At 35.9% G+C, this 24,267-nt stretch overlaps 1 protein-coding gene across 4 annotated transcripts in view; it reads left to right on the top strand.

The window, feature by feature from the left end:
- The window catches only part of LOC143244366 (uncharacterized), a 39,911-nt gene that overhangs the window by 10,216 nt on the left and 5,428 nt on the right, over positions 1–24,267 (top strand). Inside the window, exon 1 of one of the 4 annotated variants that reach the window (XM_076488904.1) lies at positions 3,562–3,680. The exons of 1 other annotated variant lie outside the window; for it this stretch is intronic. In XM_076488904.1, the coding sequence (XP_076345019.1) occupies positions 3,582–3,680 (99 nt within the window). In that variant the 5' untranslated portion in view covers positions 3,562–3,581. Of the gene's footprint in view, positions 1–3,561; positions 3,681–18,460; positions 19,546–24,267 lie in introns of those variants that run through there. 2 more of the 4 variants (XM_076488906.1, XM_076488907.1) reach the window with 2 other exon arrangements.

Genomic DNA, 24,267 nt, shown 5'->3' on the forward strand with positions numbered 1-24,267 from the left:
CTTAGAGCTCTAAAATACGGGGTTTCAATAGTTGCTATGGATACAGCACGATAGTTCGTTGTGTAGCTTTGTGGTTACAGAATTCAAAAGAACTTTACAATAAATTAATAATTTCCTATCACTAAATAATAATACGTTGTGATAGATAAGCAAATTTTAACACACCATATTATTAACTGTATTAACTGCTAATCTACACAACATTAAACATTCTTGAAACAAGGGGTTATTAGACAAGTCTTCTTGAGACAAGGTACATTAACAATGTTTAAGTTAAGCACAAACATACATAATAGATTATCTGCACTCTGCCCACTGCGGGTATCGAAACCCTGTTTATAGCATTGTAAGTCTTCAGAACATTAAAAGAAAAGAATCACACTAGAAAGTTCAATAATTTCATGGCCTCACTAATCCAAGAATCTGGATCATGTGGTGACTCTCCCCTACTACAAAAAACAAAACAAACACGAATCACATGCAAACTTGCATCCAAAATTCTGGATCATTTGGTATTGTAGTACAGGATGAAACTAGGTGTCTCTTGTCCCCTTTGTTAATACGTAATCATTTCTCCCAAAACTGTTAGATGCTTTTCAGTGTTCTCAGTTTGAACGCTGTATTTCGATCAAGTAGTATTTTAATTTTTTTTTTTAAAAGCATGCAAAAATGTACGTTCGCTAATTGACATCTAACAGGCTTCTCTTACGGGGAAAATGTCAAGTGACGTTCAGCAATAAAAAGATGTATATCTTAGCAATGAATCGGGTAGGGATCATGAGCAACTGCGTTCTAGAACTTAAATAAAGTGGACACAGATCCTATAAGGAAGGTGCATTTCATGTGTTTGTTTTGAATTTTGCGCAAAGTTACATGAGAGCTATCTGTGCTAGCCGGCCTTAATTTAGCAGTGTAAAACTATAGAGAAGGCAGCTAGTCATCACCACCCGCCAACAACTCTTGGGCTACTCTTTTACTAACGAATAGTGAGATTGACCGTTACATTATAACGTCCCCACATCTGAAAAGGAGAGCATGTTAGGTATGACGGGGATTCGAACCTACAACCTTCAGTCAAGCACCATAACCATCTGGCCAAAAAAGGCTATTTCATGCATAACTACGGTTTTGTTTTGTATTAAAAAACATGTTTGCTATTGAGGAATTTACACAAGAAATCTAGTAATGATTTTTGAGGTTACAGAGGATATTTACGATTTTCAGAATAGTCAAGATTTTAAACAACTATTTGCAGCTCTAAACTTCGTGGCAGCGTGTTTTTGTGCTTGATTACATGGTTTAGATAGAATATATATTGTTTTAATTTAAACAGTAACTTCTACTTTTAGGTTATGGTTGATACTAACTTACAGGCAGAAATACACTGTGTAATAAAGTCTTGATTTGCTTACAAGTTCAACAAGTTGGACACTTACCCTGAGTGATTGTGTAAAAATCTTGTCACGACTTCACTACAAATCGGAAGAACATTATCCTTTTGTTTGTTTTGAATTTCGCACAAAGCTACACGAGGGCTATCTGCGCTAGCCGTACCTAATTTAGCAGTGTAAGATTAGAGGGAAGGCAGTTAGTCATCATCACCCACCGCCAACTCTTGGGCTACACTTTTACCAACGAATAATGGATTGACCGCCTCATTATAAGCTGAGCATGTTTGGTGTAACGGGGATTTGAACCCGCGACCCTCAGGTTACGAGTCGAGTGCCTTAACCATCTGGCTATGCCAGGCCTATCGTTTTGTAGGTTGGTATTCTTCAAGCCTCCAATTAGTAGGCCTAGCTGAATGATCTGACAGAAAATGCCATTTTACCGGCAATAATATTCTGTTAAAATAAAATATTCACACTGTAAACCACAGCTTATCTTAAGGACTCATTAATCCAAGAAAGTAATTACACTGGAATCTGGATAATTTGGCAGCCTTACTATTCCAAGAAAACAATCACTCGAGAAACCTGGATCATTTGGTGTCCTTACTATTACTATTCCAAGAAAACAATCACGTCGGAAACCTGGATCACTTGGTGCACTCTTCTGTGGAACATCTGGAAATGCTCCCTTCTGATTTTAATACTCAGTTCATTTATTGAACTTCTGACTGTTCCACTTGCCTGGAAAACAATGCTTATCAAATACAACGTAAAAAAACAATAACACAAGCACACAAAGTAAACCTTACGTTTGAAGATTCTGATAAAATACGTATTCTAAAATTAACGCTAATAAATGTTATTATTTTCTGTTACTTTGAATATATGCTTATTTGGGTAAACAACAGTACAAATATTTTATTAAAAACAGAACAATTTGAAATTATTCCCTTAGAGAACTTAACACTAAAAAAAATGATTAACTGTTTTTGAGCGAATATAGTAGAATTTAAAAGTAAAATCATCCTAGAATATCGTGTATATTTTCTAAATCGCCATAAACACCGATCATAAATAATGTGCTACCATCTAGTAACAAAATATTGTATTAGAAAAATTAACTTTCTTTAGAGATTTGGGCTCAATACTATGTACTAAATATTAAATTCAAATAATCCATTTAGGAATTTTATCTCCTTTTACCGAATTTTTTGTCATTTGTGGCATAAAGAAACTTTTCCCCTATATATATATATATATCAAAGGAAAACATAAATATGTTTGCCGACATATCTCAGAGAAAAGTTAGATTTCTACTGAAAAATAGAATATTGGAGAGAGGGGCACCGGGCACCCACTTCACTAAGTCGCTGTTTCCAGTTTATGGGGTGGTCAGAGTTTTCTATATATATAGCACTTTTTAATTTCTATTTTTCTGCGAAATCATGCTGCTAGAAACCGGGCTTCGAGACCTGTCAAGGGCAGAGTTTTGTGGTTAACTACAAACAAACAAACAGTTATTATTCTCAACTGCCACAGCATAGCCAGGTGGTTACGGCACTCGTATCGTAATCCGAGGGTCGGGGGTTGAATCCCCGTCGCATTAAACATGCCTGTCCTTTCAGCCGCAGGGGCGTTATATAGTGTGACGGTCAATCCCACTATTCGTTGGTAAAAGAGTAACCCTATAGTTGGCGGTTGGTGGTGATGACTAGCTGCCTTCCCTCTACTCTTACACTGCTAAATTAGGGACGGCTAGCGTAGATAGCCCTCCAGTAGCTTTGTGCGAAATTCCAAAACAAACCAAACTATTTCCAAATATTACTTTGACCTAGGCGACCTCTACACCTTAATCCGTCCTTGGAGTAAACGCGTTGTAAATGGAAATAATTCAGTCATAAGATATTAAAGAAAAAGATTGGATTGTTTCGGAAATACTAGATTTTCCAATTGTCAGTCCATATCGTTGCTTGTAGTACAGTCCTAAATTCGGGAACACATTGTTATTAACACAGGTAGGTTTCAAATGTCCAGATGAATTTACTAACATAAACCGGAAGACCTAATTCAACACAGTTGTATTGTTTCTAGTATTGTCATATCAGTAAATAATGAAAATGCCGATATTAGTATCATAATTTAAAATATACATATATTTTTTAAATTTTAGCTTTCTGTAACGTATACTAGATGGCAGTGTTTTACGACTTCTATCATATCCCAAAATATCTCAAAGAACAGTCATTTGTTTTATGCAGCATTTTATTTGCAACGTGGCTCAACAACAAGGTATCTTTCTTTTTAACATGACTACTTATGCAACTAATAATGTTAAAGATTTTCATACATTAAAAATTATCTATCGTTTATCTTTATATTACTGTGGCTTAGTACACCAACCCCAGTGGATCAACCGTAAGTTTACGAACTTACGACACTAAAATCCAAATTTCGATTCCTTAGGGTGAGCAGAGCATATATAGTTTAATTTGTGATAAATCAGACAAATAAAATATTAATAAATGTCTTTCTACTTTCCAAATTAACTGAAACATTGATTTATTGTATAAATTTTAAAAGGGAAGGTACTTGCACATATCCGTTTAAGTGAATTAGATGGAGCGTTAAAGAAAAACGATATTTGTGTGGATAGTTTTTTCTCTATTACTAGTGATTTGAAATATTTTATTGTACATAAAACCTGGAACACAGAACATTAAAGAATTAATATTCGTGTTTATCATAAAGAGTGCAGAGCTAAAAGACGGTTATTTTGGTTATTCTCAGACCAACGGTTATGTACTCTTTGCTATCTATAATTTTGATTTAACAGACTAGACAGAAAGTCATTTAATCTTGCGCAACGCCACCTCTTGAGCTTGACTTCTTTGGACGAATAGTGAGATTTGATCATCACTCTTATAACGCACCCACGACTTTAAAGTATGGGGCATGAACCTTAAATTCTCGATTTTAGTCTGGGCATGATAACCATTTGGTTACACTCAGCCTGTCTGTGTCTGTAAGCAAGCGTAAACAAGTAAGAATGAAAAAACAAAAGTGGCCTGGTGGTTAGAGGGCGCCCGACTCGCAATCTACGGGTCGCGGGTTAGAATTCCCGTCACATCAAACATGATTGCCTTTTCAGCCATGGGTATGTTATAATATGACGGCCACTCCCACTATTCTCAGGTAACAGAGTAGCTCAAGAATTGGCGGTGGGTGGGCGGCTAACGTAGACAGCCCTAGTATAGCTTTGTAGCTATTACCATCCCAGAAACACACGTGGTTACTGGTTATAAATAAATCCATTTCTTAGTTAAAGGTTTTAAATTGTTCGTTACATTCAATGTATGTATGTGTGTTTGTTTAAACGCTAATTCCTCCGAACGTCAATCTCAACCAAAATTTGTATGTAAACCTTATGAACTATGACCTATTACTATTCCTAGCCTATTGAGTCAACCTCAAACAATCTTGTAAGGTTAGCTTTAGACAAAGTTAAATATTCTACAGGAATTCAAGTTCAAAGTATAAAGGTTGCTGGACTGTTTATGAAATAACCATGCTTTTCTCATGGTCACTGAGATGTAGAGCATCCAAGGGTGGGATCAACCCAAAATCTGTAATTTTTAGTGGATGGAAAATAAACTGTAAATGTTATTTGTGAAGTAACTTTATTATAATTTTAAATAATTGACAAAAAGTTTACGTTCAAGTTATTACTTTGAAATAAGTGATTGCTTATACTGTTTTAATTAAGTTTCAACATTCCTTGTTTGTACAAAATATTTACAGTAAGACTTACTGCTATTATTTCGGTATGAAAAATGAAATTATTTCTTTAAGTTGTTTTATAGTGCAAAACTATGTTAGTACTATCCGTGCTATGCCCCTTACGGATACTCAGCCGGCCCCCTAGTGGCACAATGGTATATCTGCAGAAACCGAATTTCGATACCCGTGGTGAGCAGAACACGAAGAATCCTCTGCGTAGCTTTAAGCTTAATAACAAACAAATTACGGATATTAACGATTGAAGTCCTAAACTCACCGCTGATCCACCATGTGGAATTCAAAATAAATGCAGCCGTTTCTTAACAAAAATAAAAGGACATATCTTAATTTGTATTAACTGTGGGACACAAGTTTTTGTTAATTACATCTTTACGTGTAAACCATACATCAAATCCGTCAAGTCTCCAAAGTTAAGACCTACTTTATGCTTGTTGTAGCACAACCTGGTGTTTTTCTAAAATGTCTTCCCTGTTTATACAATTATTATTATTTATTCAATTCACAGATAACCGTGATTTTTCAGGTTTTTTTCTCCGTTTAAAGGAACGCAAGTAATGGCTCCCATACGGTGAGTTAACGTTCGAAGAAGAGTAGAGCACTGACCCCACACGTGTGAATATGGCACGTGCATGTAGACGTCACAGATAACTGAGAATGTCTTATCGGCCATGATATTCTCACAGTACGCTGCTTAAACACCTCCTGTAACAAACTTCAAATTCTGAAAACATTAGTAATTTACATCTAAAGGGTGACAGATCTAGGATTTCGAGAAAGAGGGCACGTTTATCATTTGACGACACCCGACATCGGGACAGCAGTGTGTCTATGAATTTACATTGCTTGAAACCGGGTTTCGATACCAGCAGTGTTCACAGCATTGATATCCCATTGTATAGTTTTGTGCTTAATTCCAAACAAACATTTGATGAATATATTCCACAAGGATTAGGATCGTCATTATGTTCTTAAATGTATTTGAAAAGAGGACGCTGCTTTCAGAATGGGTGGTTCGAACTCTCCTGAACTGTTTACTGGATCCGCCATTGTAAATACGACCCTCCCCCTGAAAACCACTTAGCGTATAAACTTACTGTGCTAAAAATGATGACACGTAATAAAAGAGCTTTAATTTTTAAAAATAAAATAACTTCCATTTGGGGCAGAGAAAGAACTTTTTTTAATAACCCAGAACAGCTTATTTTCACAGAGTTTGTCTTGTAGTATACAGTGTCTGTCTTTAATACGCTTCCTGTTATGAATGGAACGATAGGTCAGAGTCTCTCTGTTAAACGTCTTTTTTAAACACGGTCTCTAAATCTGGTATGTTACATTGCTTGACTTTTTGTTTGCTTTGTAACAAAGCACAAAGCGGCACAGAGGAATATCAGTACTGTGCCCACCACGAGTAACAAAATCTAGTTTTTAGCATTGTGAGCCTTCAGACGTACCTGCGAGAATCCTCCTGGGGGACAGCGGTAAGCTTTTGGATTTGGAATGCTAAAATCCGAGGTTTGATTCGCCGTCGTGGACACGGGACACAGCAGCTAGCTCACTGTGGCTTTTGTTTCAAGACAAAACAAACTTAATGATGAATCATTATACCAGTAATTCTCAAACGTTTTTCATCTCGCGGCACACTTATTGTCCCAAATTTTATACGTCGCATGTAAATTAGTCCTTATAGCAGGTCTAGAGGCATCCCCTGTAAATTAGTCCTTATGGCAGGCCTAGAGGCATCCCCTGTAAATTAGTCCTTATGGCAGGCCTAAAGGCATCCCCTGCAAATTAGTCCTTATGGTAGGCCTAGAGGGATCCCCCACCCCCTGACTAAAACAGGCAGAAATCATTGTTATACTATGTACAAGGGAGAAAAATAAAACAAATTTGTAATCTTAAAAGATATTGACCTGATAATAAGTTTATATTACTTAATAATATTAATATTATAATATTAATAATTATTAAGTAATATAAAATTAGCTGTCTCTAATTAGCAGTATAAGACTGGAGGGAAGGCAGCTAGTCATCACCACCCACCACCAACTCTTAGGCTACTCTTTTACTAACAAATAGTGGGATTGATGGTTACATTATAATGCCCTCACAGCGTTTGGTGCGATGGGGATGCCAACCCACGACTCTTAGATTACGAGTGAGCGCCTTAACCACCTAGCCATGCTGGGCACTTAATAATTGCAAAAATTCCGCGACAAATCTCTTTCGGAAGCACAGCACTAGAGGGCCTATTGATTAGGCTTCTAAAAACTAAAATATCTTATAATGTCTCTGTTGGTACGTTTTCCTCCAATGCAACTCAGTGTATTTTTGATAAAGGAGCTGATCATTATTAATTAGTTAATTTTAATATATACGTGTGTATTTCGTCATGGACAGTGTGTGAGTTTGTCATTCGTCACATAGGTCTACTTAATAAGAGCGGTCAGAGTTTGGGAAGTAGGCTGTAACAAAATAGCGAAAATGAGATGGTTCTATCACACAATCAAAGTGCTGCGCGTGGCATCAAGTGTCATTTCCGTTTGAAATCGACCTAATATAATGAAAAATAAAATGGCTGTGAAACTAATCTCTAAATCCGAGAGATCACCCATTTTAACTCGGTCTTAAATTTTTCTACTTTTTCATATCAATGTTTTTGAACAACCACTTTATTTTTAGTGTTCTATTTATTCTATCATTGCTTCAGAATTACCTGTAAACTTTTACAGTGTTCTCATTACGCCGTATGTTTCATCAAAACCTTCTGCTGACGTTTCCAGTTCTAAATTCTCCCAGTATTGTACTGCTTATCGACTCAGTGTTTAAATTCTCCCAGTACTGTTTCACGAATACCTGTTAACTGTTACAGTGTTCTGACGTCACCCAGTATCGTTTCAGAACTGCTCATTGACTGTTATTCTGTTCTAATTCCTCTCAGTATTGTCTCAGAGTCATCTGTTAACTCTTAAGAGTGTTCTAATGTTCTTTATTTTTTATGTATAAGTTGTTAACCCTTAACATGCTGTACTTCTCGCACCATTGTTTAAATCCACGTGCTTCTACATATCCATTCTTCTTAAGTAGATTTTATTTTTACCGCTGAGGCCCCCCCCAGTGGCACAGAAGTAGCGTCTGCAGACTCTTACTGCTAGAAACTGGGTTTCGATACTCGTGGTGTGCAGATCAGAGACAGCACTTTGTGTTGCTCTGTGCTCAACGACACACAAACCGTTAAGCTAGTTTTTGCATTTTATTTTCATAATTATTCTGTAATAATTGTTGTGACTTTATTTCTAACATAGTTGATTCAGAACTTTATCTATACTTTTCCCACACGTTAAAATTTTATATATTGATTCATGTTCTAATTATTATTTTATAATTGTTTCTAAACGGATCTGAGGGTCCGGGTTCGAACCTCTTTTACACCAAACATAACATGTTGTCCCTTTCACCCGTGGGGGCGTTATAATTTAACGGTCAATCCTACTATTCGTTGGTTAAAGAGTAGCCCAAGAGTTGACGGTAGGTGGTGATGACTAGCTGCCTTCCATCTAGTCTTACACTGCTAAATTAGGAACGACTAACGCTGATAACTTTCGTGTAGCTTTGCGCGAAATTCAAAACAAACAAACAAAAGCTTCTAAACGATCCTCAGTAATACCAAAATGTAGTTTCGAATCACCAGTACACTTGATTTTAGCACAAATAAAAAAAAAAATGTTTGCGTTGGATTGGAACTTGAAAGAACTTATTCCGAAACATAGTGAACTTGCTTTGAAAGGCCCATATAGAAAAGGTTGTTGACCACTGTAGCAGGTTTAGAATTAGTTGGTAAAACCGTGTTGTGTTTGTGTCGCACAACAGACCGCTGTTAAACACTACTCTTGTCTTTGTACTTCCATATTTCAAATCGCATTATTTGAAGTCAAAGTGATAGACCTAGTTGCTGGTGCTTCTGCGGTTGAAGGTTATGCGTGCTACGACTTGCTTGTTTTGAATTTCGTGCAAAGCTACACGAGGACTTTCTTCGCCAGCCGTCCCTAATTTAGCAGTGTAAGACTAGGGAGAAGGCAGCTAGTTACCACCACACACCGCTAACTCTTGGGCCACTCTTTTTAGTAATAAATGATGGGAATGACGGTCACATTACAACGCTCCCACGGCTGAAAGGACAAGCATGTTTGGTGTGATGAGGATTCCCTAACCACCTGGCCATGCCCGGCCCGTACTACGAATTACTTTACAAGTATCTCGGTCTGTCCGGAAATCTGCTAAGTTCAAGTGCCATATCTTCAGAAACAGACAAAACAAAGCTTGATATCCACAAACTTACCGACAAACAACGTCATTAATGTTGTCTTTGATGTTGTCAATCTTTTATTTCAATTATTTTATTTCTCAATGTTTGTAGGTTTCCTGAAAACGAGTGTAGTACACACACACATATTTCATTTTTCTTCAACCTACTTTTTATTTTTATTATTTCAAAAATTTCCAAAAATAGAACTGACAAAAACCCAAATACACGGATTACCATTCCTGCACTAGTTTTGCGTCCGGAATGAGGAGTGTTTTTGTGATGAGGCCTTCAAGTGAATCTTATTAGAACATACAATATTAACTCCAAGATGAAAACGAACTTTTCCTCCAAATTTCTGCCCCCACCCGTTTCTTAGTGGTAATTTCAATGATTTTACGACATTAAAAATTGGATTTCGATACTTGCAGCAAGTAGAGCATTTTGCGATGTACAACAAACAAAACAAAAACAAACACCACCAACAATTATTCTCCCCAATCGTAAGAAAGGTTAATACTATTTGCGCACTAATCATAAACTTAGAAACACATACTGAATCTTTGAAATGGGTAAAGAAATGATAATACAAACGTATGTCAGCAAAAAAATAAAAGGAAAACACACAGAAAGAGCTGATGAGCAAGTTTGAAAAGATGTAACCATGTATGAGGTTATTGGTTTATTGTACTTGAAGGAAAATTTTCATACAAGTTGTCTTCTTGTATTTACAAGACAGTAAACTTATCACAAAAACAACTTTGTGGCACTGACTCACAGCCAACAGAATTATCTGGAACAACAAGTCTAACCCGAAAACCCAGTTTCTTATAGCTATTCAAAACAACACAAAGATTTGGCGAAATCAGTTTATCGTTATCAGTGGTCTTTGTTTCTGTTTATTACAATACCTTTCTCTTGATGAAACAGTAGAGTATTTACAATCTTTCTTTTGACAGAATGGTACAGAACTTGTAAAAATATTCTGAATATCTCTTTCCGCGCTCATTTTGTTACTTGTATCAAACTATCTTCTCTTATTTTGCTGAACACTTCTTTTTGAAATTGACAACAATTAGAAAACCTTGAGAATCAATTTGTTTTTTCCTTGGTCATGTTTTAAATTACGGCTGGACACATACATTAAATGGAGATAAAAAAAGAAGACGGTGTACGTGTGGTACTTTCAAGTAAGATTGATTCCACTCAAAGTGACAAGAGAGGTCCGTGAATAACGGAAAGTTCGAAAAGATATTTACCATGAAATAATTCTGTGTTCTTGGACTAACTGAAGTGTTGAGAAAGTTAACAATCGAAGTTTAAGGTAAATAAAGTGAAAATGCATACCTAGCTTGTCACAATGTACAGTTGCTTCTACTTCAGAATTAATGCTAACTTGATGGTCTTAAAAATCTAAACTGTATTTTATCACATTCTATATCCTCCTGAGATCTCAACTGAGATCGTACACAAAACTGAATAAGACTCACGTTAGCTACTTCAATTGTTGAATGTCCGACTTACCCAGAGAAACAAGATTCCGAGCAGTTTGATATAATTAAATTTAAGACCTTTTTAGAACTTTTAAGACCAGGCTAAAGACAAATTAAAAACCTATAGACATGTATTTGTATGCTATTTATTGGATCCCACAATATTACAAGAGAAATATTAATAAAAATACTTCATAATTGAGAATTTACTTATTTATTATGTTGAATTTTGCTTCATCTTCTTCCATTGAAATTTCAAGACTTATACAACAACACATCAAGCTGGATATGTATTAAGCACGATAGGCCTAGTCCCTCCATTTGCATAAGAAGCACTGCGTACGTTTATCAAAACAAGCAAAACTCGATTTTGTGCTCCTAGTTTCGCATAGGCATAGAGGGAACGAATGGAACGTACTGTAAGGTTCTTAATCATAGGTGCAGCGTGGAACAAACCAAAGTTACGAAAAGTATAGCATCAATACCAACAAAAATTAAATTTAAGAATTTTTTAAGACCTCAAAAGCCAAAACACGTGAGTTTAAGATTTTTAATGCCTTAAAAAATACAAAATCAACTTAACACATTTTATAGGACTGCTAGAAGTCCTGGTGAATAGTCCTTACCTAATGAAATACAAGGGAGGTGATTAACTCCAAAGGTCGCATTACTGCTTGTGAAAAATACACCTTTCTAACTTCACATACCTTAGACAATCGTATATATCTTTTTCAGAAGAAGACAAAATGAAGACGAGGTGTTATGCATTATAATTTATCTCGGACGAACCTCTAATTTATTATGTTTGGTATTATGATTTAAAATAACATGAAACTGGGTTAAATGTTAACTTATAAATTAATTAAATGTCAATATGTATCAAATTTATGATATTTGCTAACAAGATAAATACACAAAGTTTTCTTTCTTAATACAAATATATTTTAATATACCAACAATAATACAATTTATAATAACGGTTATTGCGAATAATGATTTATGTACAAAAGTATTACAAACAGTACTGAGTCTTGTATCTGGTCTGAAACTGAATATTTTATCGACAGTTTACAATTAGCAAATTAATTCTGAATTAATACACAGGTACACTTCACTCAACGGGGAGCTAGCTGGCTCTTCTGATCACAATTGAGTTTTCATAGCTAAAGTTATACAATGTCTTCATAGAAATATTAACGTCCGAAGTTAATTTGCTGAAGTTAAATGGTTTGTAATGTTCGAGCATGTTCAGTGATTGAATACAAACTTGTGACCCGCAGATTGCGACTAAAGCGCCCAGAGTACAAGGCCACGAAAAGAATAAAAAAATCTTGTCTCTATTTTCTGTAATGGTGGAATATTCCTCGTTTTACAGTGTAAGTGTGCAGTAAGCGCCAAATCTATTGAATACACTTATCTTTCATTTCAACAATCTCAAGAACGAGTGGTTTTCAATACGAAATTCAACCTCGAAGTGAAGTGTGCATATCTAGTCTCACATGCCAAACAAGTGAAGTGTTGGTTTAACAAACATAATATGTCATCAGAAATAAAAACTTGCAGAAACTTGTGTTTGTTTATTGGTGAACACAAGGGGTTATATGTACTATGCTCACCATGAGTATCGAAATCCCATTTTAGCGTTATAAGCCCTAAGACTTATCGCTTAGTTAAGCAAAATTAAACCGATTCGAGACCATTCGTTCTTATTTCGAATCAACTAGTTAGCTGTAATAATTTAACAAAACCATTCCATACAACTGGTTCGTAGCTAGCCAAAATAAAACTGAGTGGATCATTAAATTTCGGCTCGCTTTCTTATGCTCTTAAAAAAAACACACTCGAAAATTAAAATGGTTTTAAAAATCTAGACCACACACACATATATATATATATATTTAGTGCCGAGGCCAACTGGCGGAGCCCATATCCTCTCCAGATAGCTGTTTTTAAATTAGGAGTAAAAGACTAGAAGAAATGTAACTAAGACAACAACACCCGCCGCCAACCTTTGGGCTACTTACCAAAGAAATAGTGGAATTGGCTGTGACATTATAATGCTCCTGTGAACAGACCATGGCAGATCACCACCTAATTAGACTTACATAAATGTAAGACAGGTATTCAACGACAAAAACATGTAGTATTTAGCCTAACGGATTACCCTTCCAAACGTCAGAGCGTGTGATTTAACAGAATGATCAGGTGGTATTCTGACTTCTTAACGATACCGAATAGGTTTGTTTATTTTGGATACTACAGAAAGGAGTTGATAGACTAGAAGGAAAGTAGTTAATAAAAGTAGCTAATAATAAGTTTTGGCCCGGTGTGTTCGAATAGTAAAATTTGACTGCCACCCTTATAACTTAGACAATTACTGTAAATGCAAACCGCGTTTTGCTGCAACGAACCGCGAATTCATTTCTGTCGTGGAATAAATAATAAACTAATAAAGTAATTTACTTTAAAAGAATAACCAGCTTTAAATCGTGAAGAGCCTCCTAGTGACATAGCGGTATGACTGCAGCCTTATAACGCTAGAAACCGGGTTGGGCATTGTGCAGCTTAGGGCTTAACTACAAATAAATGAACAAATAAAACCTCGAAGAAAATGGAAAGAGATATATGAAAAAAATACGAAAAGTATACAATTTTTTAATATCACAAATACATTGTTAATTAACTTGGTTTCAAAGCAGTTCCACATTCAATTGATGACACTTGAGAGTCAGTTATAGCCAAGCTGTGATTGGTCGGCTTCCATTCTTCCCATGACTCTGAACCTACGTTAAATGTTCGAATGTCTTATTTGAGGCCTAATCCTAGTTTTTAAACAACTTGTAGTAGTTTAGTCTCTGTGGCTAGCTCTAAAGTGGTAAGTATAGTGTGACCACTATATATAGTAAATAGGCTGACTGAAAATCAGCAGAATAGTAAATAAAATACTGTGTTCTAATTTCCTAGAAACAGGTGAAATATTTGGTCGTGTTTAAAACTCGCGCTCGACTCAATTACATGTTATTATCTTTAGGGTAGGAACATTCTCACACGTTCCTCAAAAATGTTGACCAGCGCGTCATAGCTCAAGCTTGTAAAACGTCCTTCGTTTTTTAAACATATATATAGATCAAAATCTAAATAATATAGTTCTTATTTAATTTACCGGTACAAAGCCTCAGAAATAACAACCGTAACCCAGTAAAAAGTGAACAAAAATCGTCTAACTTCAACAATGTGATAAGTGTTAAACTTAATAGAGCTTTTCTTTTGTTAATACCTTGAGCTCTGCAAAAGTTTCTATTAGTACTCGTCAGTTGTACTAGTCAGTTACCTTGTAATGTGAATTAAACCTCACCGAATATTGTGTCTTGAAAAGTTCAAATAATGTAAAACTTTGATATGTCTCTAACGTGTACCTGTTTAACGCTTCACCATGTTCATTTTTTATTAAAACTAGATGCTAAGTTTAAGTTGTTTCGTATACGTAAATCTAGGAATCCGGAAAGACAAACAATGTGAATATATGCAAAGAAACTTTCCAGTCGTAGTTATCTGGGGGGTCAGCGGCAGGTTTATAAATTTTAAACGCTAAAATCTGGGGTACGATTTCCGCAATGCACAGAGCATGCCTAGCCCATTATATGGCTTTACACAAAAACAACGCTTTATTTAAACTCGTGTTCGTTTCTTCTTCTCGTTTACATTTACCTCCATTCATCAGCACGTTTTGTTTTAATACATTAATTTCCTTCTTTATTTCTGTTTTTATAATATTTAAAACATTCATATAGCCCTTGTTATCAACAATTACTTTAATTATATGACCTCAGTTTGCGATCTCTTACTCCGTCAAAACAGTTCAAGCAGACTGCGCGTGCACTTTTGCGCGCACTCGTGTTTTGTTCTTTTTTGCACGTTGCACTCATTTTCCCTCATTCGGTATCACACCCTTCATTCTTTTGTCTTAAACATAGCTGCAAACAACACCCATAACATGGGTGTGAAAGTATACGAATGGTGTTTAGTTTCTTAGTTAACCTGACCCGTTTCCTTGCAGTTATATTGTGTACGAGAGTAAGGATACGTTACTGCTTTGCATTGTTTGCAGTATATAAGTCAAATAATTGTTGAACGTAATTATATAAAACGTAGCAAAATATCTTAAGTATGAAATATATCATTTTTTAAATTATTTAAACAATATCAATCCATTCACTTTGACTATCAAACCATTAAGACAATAATAAAAATATATATATAGCTGTTAATGTTCGATTAACCCTAATATTAAAAACATCTAATAAGCGACTCAAATATAGGCCTCGTGAGATCAGCTGTGCGTTCCATGCGTGACAGCACGGACTCAGGATCAGAAACAAAGAAATCAGATTTCACTGTCGATATTAGCTTGATACTGTATGTTTATCTGACGTACAATATACTGTTCTGCTTTTTTACTTACACAATTTTAATGATAGAAATTAAATGCAGTGTCAGAACTGTTTCATAAAATGTAACTTTTTTGTTTGTTCCTGAAGATAGTGAATATTAAAAAAAAGTACTTACGTTTATAAACTGTAAATATTTATTACTGTAATTATTATAGCGAATGACCTGTATTTGGACAAAAAGATATTATGAGCGACATTCCTAGGTATCATCGAAACTATGTCAAAAGATGGCCAGGAGTGAAACTTCTTTGTACCCTCAAAACGACGTAGAGGGACCATGTACCGAGGTTGTGGGTGGAAAACAAGATAATCAATAAAAAAATCGAAAGTGATTAAATAAAATCTAAACTAAAAAGACAAGCTGAAGGAAGTTCAAACCCAGTATAGGTTAGGTTGTATTGTTCTTATTGGATAACCCCTTCCAATGGGTGGCATTAAAAGGAAAAAGAAGGACTAGGTATGAAGTTTTGTTATTATCATAATTATGTATATATGGGTTCGCATCCCCGTCACACCAAACATGCTCGCCCTGAAACGCCATTTAACGTGGGTACGTTATAATGTGACGCTCAATCCCACTATTCGTTGGTGAAAGAGTAGCCCAAGAGTTGGATGTGGGTGGTGATGATTAGCTGCCTTCCCTCCAGTCTTACACTGCTAAATTATGGATGGCTAGCGCAGATAGCCCTCGTGTAGCTTTGTACGAAATTCAAAACAAACCAAACCAATATATATATGTAGCTTTCAAATAAGTAAAGAGACACCCCAAGAATACAAATCGACCATTTTCATATGTGCATATAACTCTGACGTATAAATGTGGCTTCGTAAGGATCACAAAATACAAAAACAAATGTTTATTTTTAACCAAGCACAAAGTTACACAATGAGTTATCTGTGCTCCACCCACCACGATTATTGAAATCTGGTTTCCAACGTTATAAGTCTGCAGACATACCGCTATACCACTGGGGGGGGGGGAATTCGTGAACGAATGGATGTCAGGAATTAACAGTGTTTTCACAAGATTGTACCAAGTTGAACATTGAGGGTGCAGACTATTAGCGACACCCCTGTTCACAGTGAACTGGTGATATCACAGCTTCAGAACAGAAACTCGAAATGTGAGGAGTGTTTGTTTGTTTTTTTGAATTTCGCTCAAAGCTACACGAGGGCTATCTGCGCTAGCCGTCCCTAATTTAGCAGTGTAAGACTAGAGGGAAGGCAGCAAATCATCACCACCCACCGCCAACTCTTGGGCTACTCTTTTACCAACGAATAGTGGGATTGACTGTAACATTATAACGCTCCCACGGCTGAAAGAGCGAGCATGTTTAGTGCGACGGGGATGCGAACCCGCGAACCTCAGATTACGAGTCGCACGCTTTAACCCACCTGGCCATGCCGGGCCGTGTAAGGAGTGTACTTTTCATGATACGTCAGAATAGAAAACATATTTATTACAGCTGATTTAATGTTCTCGTTCTTAATCTCGGACCCCGCATGACCTGATGGTTGGGACTCTCAGTCTGATAATCGCGAATTAAAATTTCCGTCGTGAAACATACTTATCCCTTATGACTGCTGACTGGGTCAGCCACCTATGAGAAAAAATCATTGGTTTACAAAAATACCGGCCGACCCCAGACTATCTGAGATTAAGGTCACTAGTCGTTGGAACGCTATCTATATAGGCCATTTGTTAGAACAATAATTTATATGGATATGGTGAATATAGTGCGATTGAAAACCTATTACTGTACACTTTTCTAATTCTCGAAAATCCCTAAAGACCTAACATAATAACTTATGTCAAGTATAATTAATTATAATCCCTAACATAATAACTTATGTCAAGTATAATTAATTATAATCAGGTTTCGCCAGCTTGTGAAAGGAGTTCATACCATGAGAAATGAAAAGAATGAAAGCATAAATCTAGTTAGTTTTAGGAACTTTTCAGTCACGTCACTGGGTCCTTTAACCGTGCGAATTTTGAAACATCTTTGGAAACAAAATACACCCCAGACATTAAACCTATCACCCAGAACTTTAAGTGAGTTCGGGATGAAGGCCCACACTTCCACTGCATACAAGGAGCGCCAGGCTTGTGTTTTTTTACCGATGGCCTGCAACCCGCTAGCCACTCATCACAGTTGTTAATGGAAGTCTACTGTATCAGCGAGGATTAAGGGTTATAAGTGTTTTATTATGACTGTAATGATTCTGTTGTCAGTAACAAGAGATGTAGGTGTGTTTCATTATGACTGTAATGATTCTGTTGTCAGTAACAAGGGATGTAGGTGTGTTTCATTATGGCTTTACTATTTCTGTTGTCAGCAACAAGGGATGTAGGTGTGTTTCATTATGTCTATAATGTTACTCTTGTCAGCAACAAGGGATGTAGGTGTGTTTCATTATGGCTTTACTATTTCTGTTGTTAGCAACAAGAGATGTAGGTGTGTTTCATTATGGCTTCACTATTTCTGTTGTCAGCAACAAGGGATGTAGGTGTGTTTCATTATGGCTTTACTATTTCTGTTGTCAGCAACAAGGGATGTAGGTGTGTTTCATTATGTCTATAATGTTACTCTTGTCAGCAACAAGGGATGTAGGTGTGTTTCATTATGGCTTTACTATTTCTGTTGTCAGCAACAAGGGATGTAGGTGTGTTTCATTATGGCTTTACTATTTCTGTTGTCAGCAACAAGAGATGTAGGTGTGTTTCATTATGGCTTTACTATTTCTGTTGTCAGCAACAAGGGATGTAGGTGTGTTTCATTATGGCTTTACTATTTCTGTTGTCAGCAACAAGGGATGTAGGTGTGTTTCATTATGGCTTTACTATTTCTGTTGTCAGTAACAAGGGATGTAGGTGTGTTTCATTATGGCTTTACTATTTCTGTTGTCAGTAACAAGGGATGTAGGTGTGTTTCATTATGGCTTTACTATTTCTGTTGTCAGCAACAAGGGATGTAGGTGTGTTTCATTATGGCTTTACTATTTCTGTTGTCAGTAACAAGGGATGTAGGTGTGTTTCATTATGGCTTTACTATTTCTGTTGTCAGCAACAAGAGATGTAGGTGTGTTTCATTATGGCTTTACTATTTCTGTTGTCAGCAACAAGAGGTATAAGTATTTGGTTTATTAAGATTGAACTATCTTTATTGTCAGCAACAAAGGATGTAGGTGTGTTTTATTACTAAGGTAATATCTTCTTTAAGGAAAGCGTGTTCTCATCTTATATACAAAATGTATTTCAGACTGAAACCATTACCTTCTAGTTACAATTTATATACAAAATGTATTTCAGACTGAAACCATTACCTTCTAGCTACAATTTATATACAAAATGTATTTCAGACTGAAACCATTACAGTCTAGCTACAATTTATATACAAAATGTATTTCAGACTGAAACCATTACCTTCTAGCTACAATTTCAATTTTCTCCCGTCGTTCACTCTTTGGTTTTTATCGTGACGCATAGATCACAAAACGTTAATAGCCACTAACCTATATAAGTAAAACCGTGTTTCTTCGGTTGTTTTTTTCTTTCCAGCCAATGAAGTAGGATATTCGGCTGGCTTTGAACCAATAACTAGACAGGTAATTTAAAGACCAGACTGCTTGCTACGGACGTGTTGTAAATTTACCAAACAAGTAGTACGCGGCACGATGGAAGTCTCGTGAGCACCACTAAAATTAGTATTGTTAATCCCTTACAGTGAAGAGGAAAAAAACAACAATATATATGTATATATATCACGACGATCACCTGACCACCGTCAACACTAGGACACAGCACAAGTAGCATTATAAGAGACTCACACGAAGTTATGAGTATTGCTGTAGTGTTGTGGAAACATCACGTCGATAAAGACCAGTCCAGTTACGTCGCTATGAGTTACTTGTAAAATTAAAATACTATGGAAACTCATTTCCTGAGACTCGTACCATGTCTGTGGTAGTGCACAATGTGGATATTCTTGATGTAAATTCTACCGGAGAATTAAACAGTACAAATCACACGTTGCTGTGTTATAATCTTCTCTTTCGCCACATGTGGTTCTTTTAGGTGGAGGAAAAACATGGCAGGAGCACATTACGTGGTAAGTGAAGGTGTCGTACCTGTAATCTCGAGCCTGATACTTATATTAATAGAAATGTATTGTTTACTCTCTCTAAAAAAAAGAACAAAAACAGGTTTAGTGTGGACCATTTGCGATTTAAATGTATTTCGAATTGCGAATGGTTTTTGCCTCGCAAATATCCTTCTTCAAGTGGCCAACTTTGTTTCTTGTTACAATTAATATGTTTCGAATCTTGTTGAAAAACACATTATACGGACAAACCAGATGGATGTACATATACAATGACAGAAACGTACGAAGGAAGATATATAAAGTCATAAAGGCCAAGTTAGGTACAAACCGAAAGATAAATAGAATTCTGAAACGTTGTAGTTACAAGTTGTACTTTTTGCTCGAAGCGTGTAGTGCACGTAATATTGAAGCAGATAATATTTTTCAGTTAATCCAACATTCAATAATCATGTTAAGAATGTGATGCAATAAAAACTTCATGAATTAACTGCTCAATAGAAAAATTTTGATATTTTATAAACTGTATAGGGGTTTATAGAAACAGGGGCATGCGTATATGCGTGTTCAAAAGACCCATATGTCTGTATTTAGAATTATTTTTAACCTTCCAATGACATTGCAAAGTAGGTGAACTTAAGAAATACTCGCATTATGAGGTTAATGAAAGCATAACGGGTGCAGGAACAAAAAATGAGATACACGAGACCCCTGTCGGTAGATAATACACTCATTTTTCTCTCATTGCACTGGTTCTACGGGTTTATACGTGGCTCAGAAAAACAGCTTTACTGCCAACACATAGAATAAACACTACATTGAACGGTTGTTTATCGCTGTTCTAAGAGACAAATGTTCGAGGTACACTGAATGCATGATCACAAGTTCTGCTCATACAAATAAAGTAAATCTTTTCACGCAGTGAACACAGCATGCTATGCGTTTCACCGAGAAGTTTTGAATCAAACTCTCTTGTGCTGCTAGTGTGAAAAAGGGATATTTCATTGAATATTTTTATGTGATAACGAAGTTTTTTTAATAAAGATAAGATTCGTGTTTTTAAGGACTAAAAGATATTTAAATAGATATAGATTTATTTTCAGATTATAGCATTAGAACAATTGCAACCGTGATCAGGTCTTTTAAAATAATATTAGAACAACTGCTACCTTGATCAGGCCTTTTTCTTTATAGCATGAGAACAGCTGATACCGTGACCAGGTTTTTTAAGTTAATATTAGAACAACTGCCACCGTGATCAAGTTTTGAAGTTAGTATTAGAACAAGTGCTACCTTGATCAGATCTTTGTGGCTATAACATGAGAACAACTGCTACCTTCGTCAGGTTTTTTAAGTTATAGTATTAGAGTAGCTGCTACTGTTATCACGTTTTTAAGTTAGTATTAGAACAAAAGCTACCTTCATCAGGCATTTTAAGTTATAGCATTAGAAAAACTGCTACCTTGATCAGGTGTTTTTGGTTATAGCATTAGAACAACAGTTACCTTTATCAGGCCTTTTTGGTTAGAACATTAGAAGAACTGCTACCTTGATCAGGTCTTTTACGTTATAGCATTAGAACAACTGTTAAATATTCTGTGACCTTCACTCATTGTATTTCATATTGGTGGTGTGTCTACCTTATGATTTACCGTCTGCGCTAGGGCAGTAATGACCATTAGAATAACAGTATAGTTTGTATAAGGTAAAACACAATTTTCTCTCACAAAATGTGGTCACCTATATTAAAAATCACTTTTCTAACACATTCGTTAAATTTTTTATTGAAAATAAAGTACTCCTCAAGTACTCGTTGCTTATGAAGGAGTCCCTTAAGTGTTAGTAGTTTATAATGCAGTTCATCAAGTGTTCACTGTTTATAATGTTATTCTTCAGTTACTCACTATTCAGTCTTCCAGTGCACACAGTTTATAACACTTCTTTCTACACGTACTCGTTGTTTATAACACAATTCTACGTTCCTCGCTGTTCAGCTACCTACTGTTCATAATGTAGTTTCTTTTTTACCCTATGTTTGTAACACAACTAGTTGTCCACTTGCATTTTATAATACTCACTGTTTAGAAATTACTGCGTAGTTCTCTAAGTGTTTGTAATGCCTATCCTCGTGTTTTTATCCTCGCTGGGTGAGAGTATTACAATCAGATCTGCGTGTGTGTATACATACACCTGTTTCCACGGCCATCTTAAAAACTGGTACACCCACATACAAAAGTTAATATTTTATACACCACACTATGAGACAGATATCATTTTCTTGGTACTTGCGTGTAATGTGAATTTAATAAATAAAAAAAACACGCAACGTTAATTTCGATACAATATTAAAAACTTAAAATGTGGACTCTTACATGTTTCAACGTTTATCATGTCATCATCTCGAGTGAACGTGCAAGAAAGACATAAACGCTATGTTTATTCATTCTTAGATAGGTCTAGTAACATTTCTGCATATCTCTGACAGATATTCGCCGGACCTTTGTCTTTATTTAATCACGCAATATCTTTTTCTAAACCTTTATTATTTCTAAATATTCACGGATTTTATTTGCTCCAATACCCTTAGACTGAACTAATATTAGTTTTTTTTTCACAATATTTTATGTTCTCTCTCTTCTTCTTAGGCTCGGCATGGCCAGATGGTTAAGGCACTTGACTTGTAATCTGAGGGTCGCGGGTTCGAATCTTCGTCGCACTAAACATGCTTATCCTTTCACTGTGGAAGTGGTATAACGTGACGGTCAATCCCACTATTCTTTGGTAAAAGAGTAGCCCAAGAGTTGGTGGTGGGTGGTGATGACTAGCTGCCTTCCGTCTAGTCTTACACTGCTATATTAGGGACGGACAGCACAGATAGCCCTCGTGTAGCTTTGTGCGAAATTCAAACTTTTCTTTTTTTTTTGGTACATTTTCTAGTATGGTTGAATGCTAATTTTTTCTTATTTCATACACGTCCTTTACGTTCTGCTAAATGATATTTTAAATTACGTTTTGTCCTCGCCAAACTTGGTCCGAATCTGGATCCTGGACTACTTTAGAACACTTTTTATAGTTTTCGGTTAATAACTGTAAAGTGTAATCAAATGTGTACCAAATTTTATGGACACGTTAAAGTTATGACTCCACATCATAGGACAAATAAAATTTGGATTGTTGATCATTCTGGATATGAGAAAGATTTTCCGAGTTGTCGAAGATGAAGTTTTACGTTATCCAATATAAATGTGTGCAATCAGGGAAAAGTGCGACTGGGCGAGGGTATAGAATTTCTCTGTCTGCTTTTGTTTCTGATTGTTACAAAATTTATGTTTTATTTTGTAAAAACTAAACATGATAAAATTATATATAATATCTTCTTTTTTTTTCTGGATTTGTCAAAAATATTTTAGGAAGTCAAGCACATACAATGGACAATAAAACCACCTGACATTACTCAACATGGCCTCTCATGGCCAGGTGGGTAGGGCGTCCTACTCGTATTTTGAGGGTTGCGGATACGAAACACACCAAACGTGTTTGATCTTTTAGCCGTAGAGGCGTTACTATATGATGGCCAATCCCACTTTTCGTCAGTAAAAGAGTAGTCCAAGAGTTGGCGGTGGGTAGTGATGACTAGCTGCCTTCCCTCTGGCCTTTCAGTGATAAATTATGGAGAGCTAGCGCAAATGGCCCTCGTGTAGCTTTGCGCAAAATTCAAAACAAACAATTACGTAATATTCTTTATGCATAAAAGTTTACTTTTTGAAAGCCCAACAGACGGATTTAACAAGTCCTACTTTTAAGTAAATTTCTCAATTGACAATTCTTTGACTTCACTTCTTCAACTAACAAGCCATATGTCTATTTAACTTCCTCCATCAACAAGTTCAACTTTTATTTCACTTTTTCGATCAAAGACCGGTTCAGATTGTGTAGGAAGGCAGACATTAACTGCTATCGTTTTGAAATCACCAATTATATCTTCCTCATTACCATGAAGAGGCAGATTACTGGATAAAAAGCAATTACTGGATGTTCTAGAACTTATTTGGACAAGGTAAATCCTACTTTTCTCACTTTACGTTAGAAAAGTTATATTTTCCAGATAAGACTTAACACACCCATGAATGAAAGATGCCTATCGTTGTGAGAAGTATTGAAAGATTTTAAGTCGAATAGCAGACCTGTATAACACTGTACCAAGACAACTGAATTTCCAGTGGAACAAAACAAACGTGGGAAAACTGGTTTTTAGTAACGAGGTTGCTGCCTTTTCTTTTTCTTAGTTATAAAAACATAAAGACAATATACTACAAGAATGCCAGTTTAGAGGAAAAGCTTTGTCTCAGATGAACCAGAGCGTGTAGATAGTGCATATGCTCAAAAGTAGATTTCCTCGAAGTTATCTTTCTCTGACGTCTTTTGATAAGTACTGGAATACTAAGTTAGAACGCCACTTTTGGTTATTATGAGCTATAATTTACACTATTAAACCGTGCAGTGTAAAACGGCATGAGCAGACATGTGGAAGTAATTTCTGAACAATTCAAATCATATGTCTCCATACGTAAAACTTCCAAGAATGAAAAAGGTTAATGAGTGAGTAGAAGCAGGTTTTTAATTGTAGGGGTCGCTCTACGACCATGGAATGTTGCTCGAAATCCATGACGAATGTGCTGAAATGATGTATAGCAGTAATTATTTGTATGTTTAATGATAAGTTTCTCAATC

The sequence above is a fragment of the Tachypleus tridentatus genome, chromosome 2 (genome assembly GCF_004210375.1).
Source record: "Tachypleus tridentatus isolate NWPU-2018 chromosome 2, ASM421037v1, whole genome shotgun sequence".
NCBI classification, from domain to species: domain Eukaryota; kingdom Metazoa; phylum Arthropoda; class Merostomata; order Xiphosura; family Limulidae; genus Tachypleus; species Tachypleus tridentatus.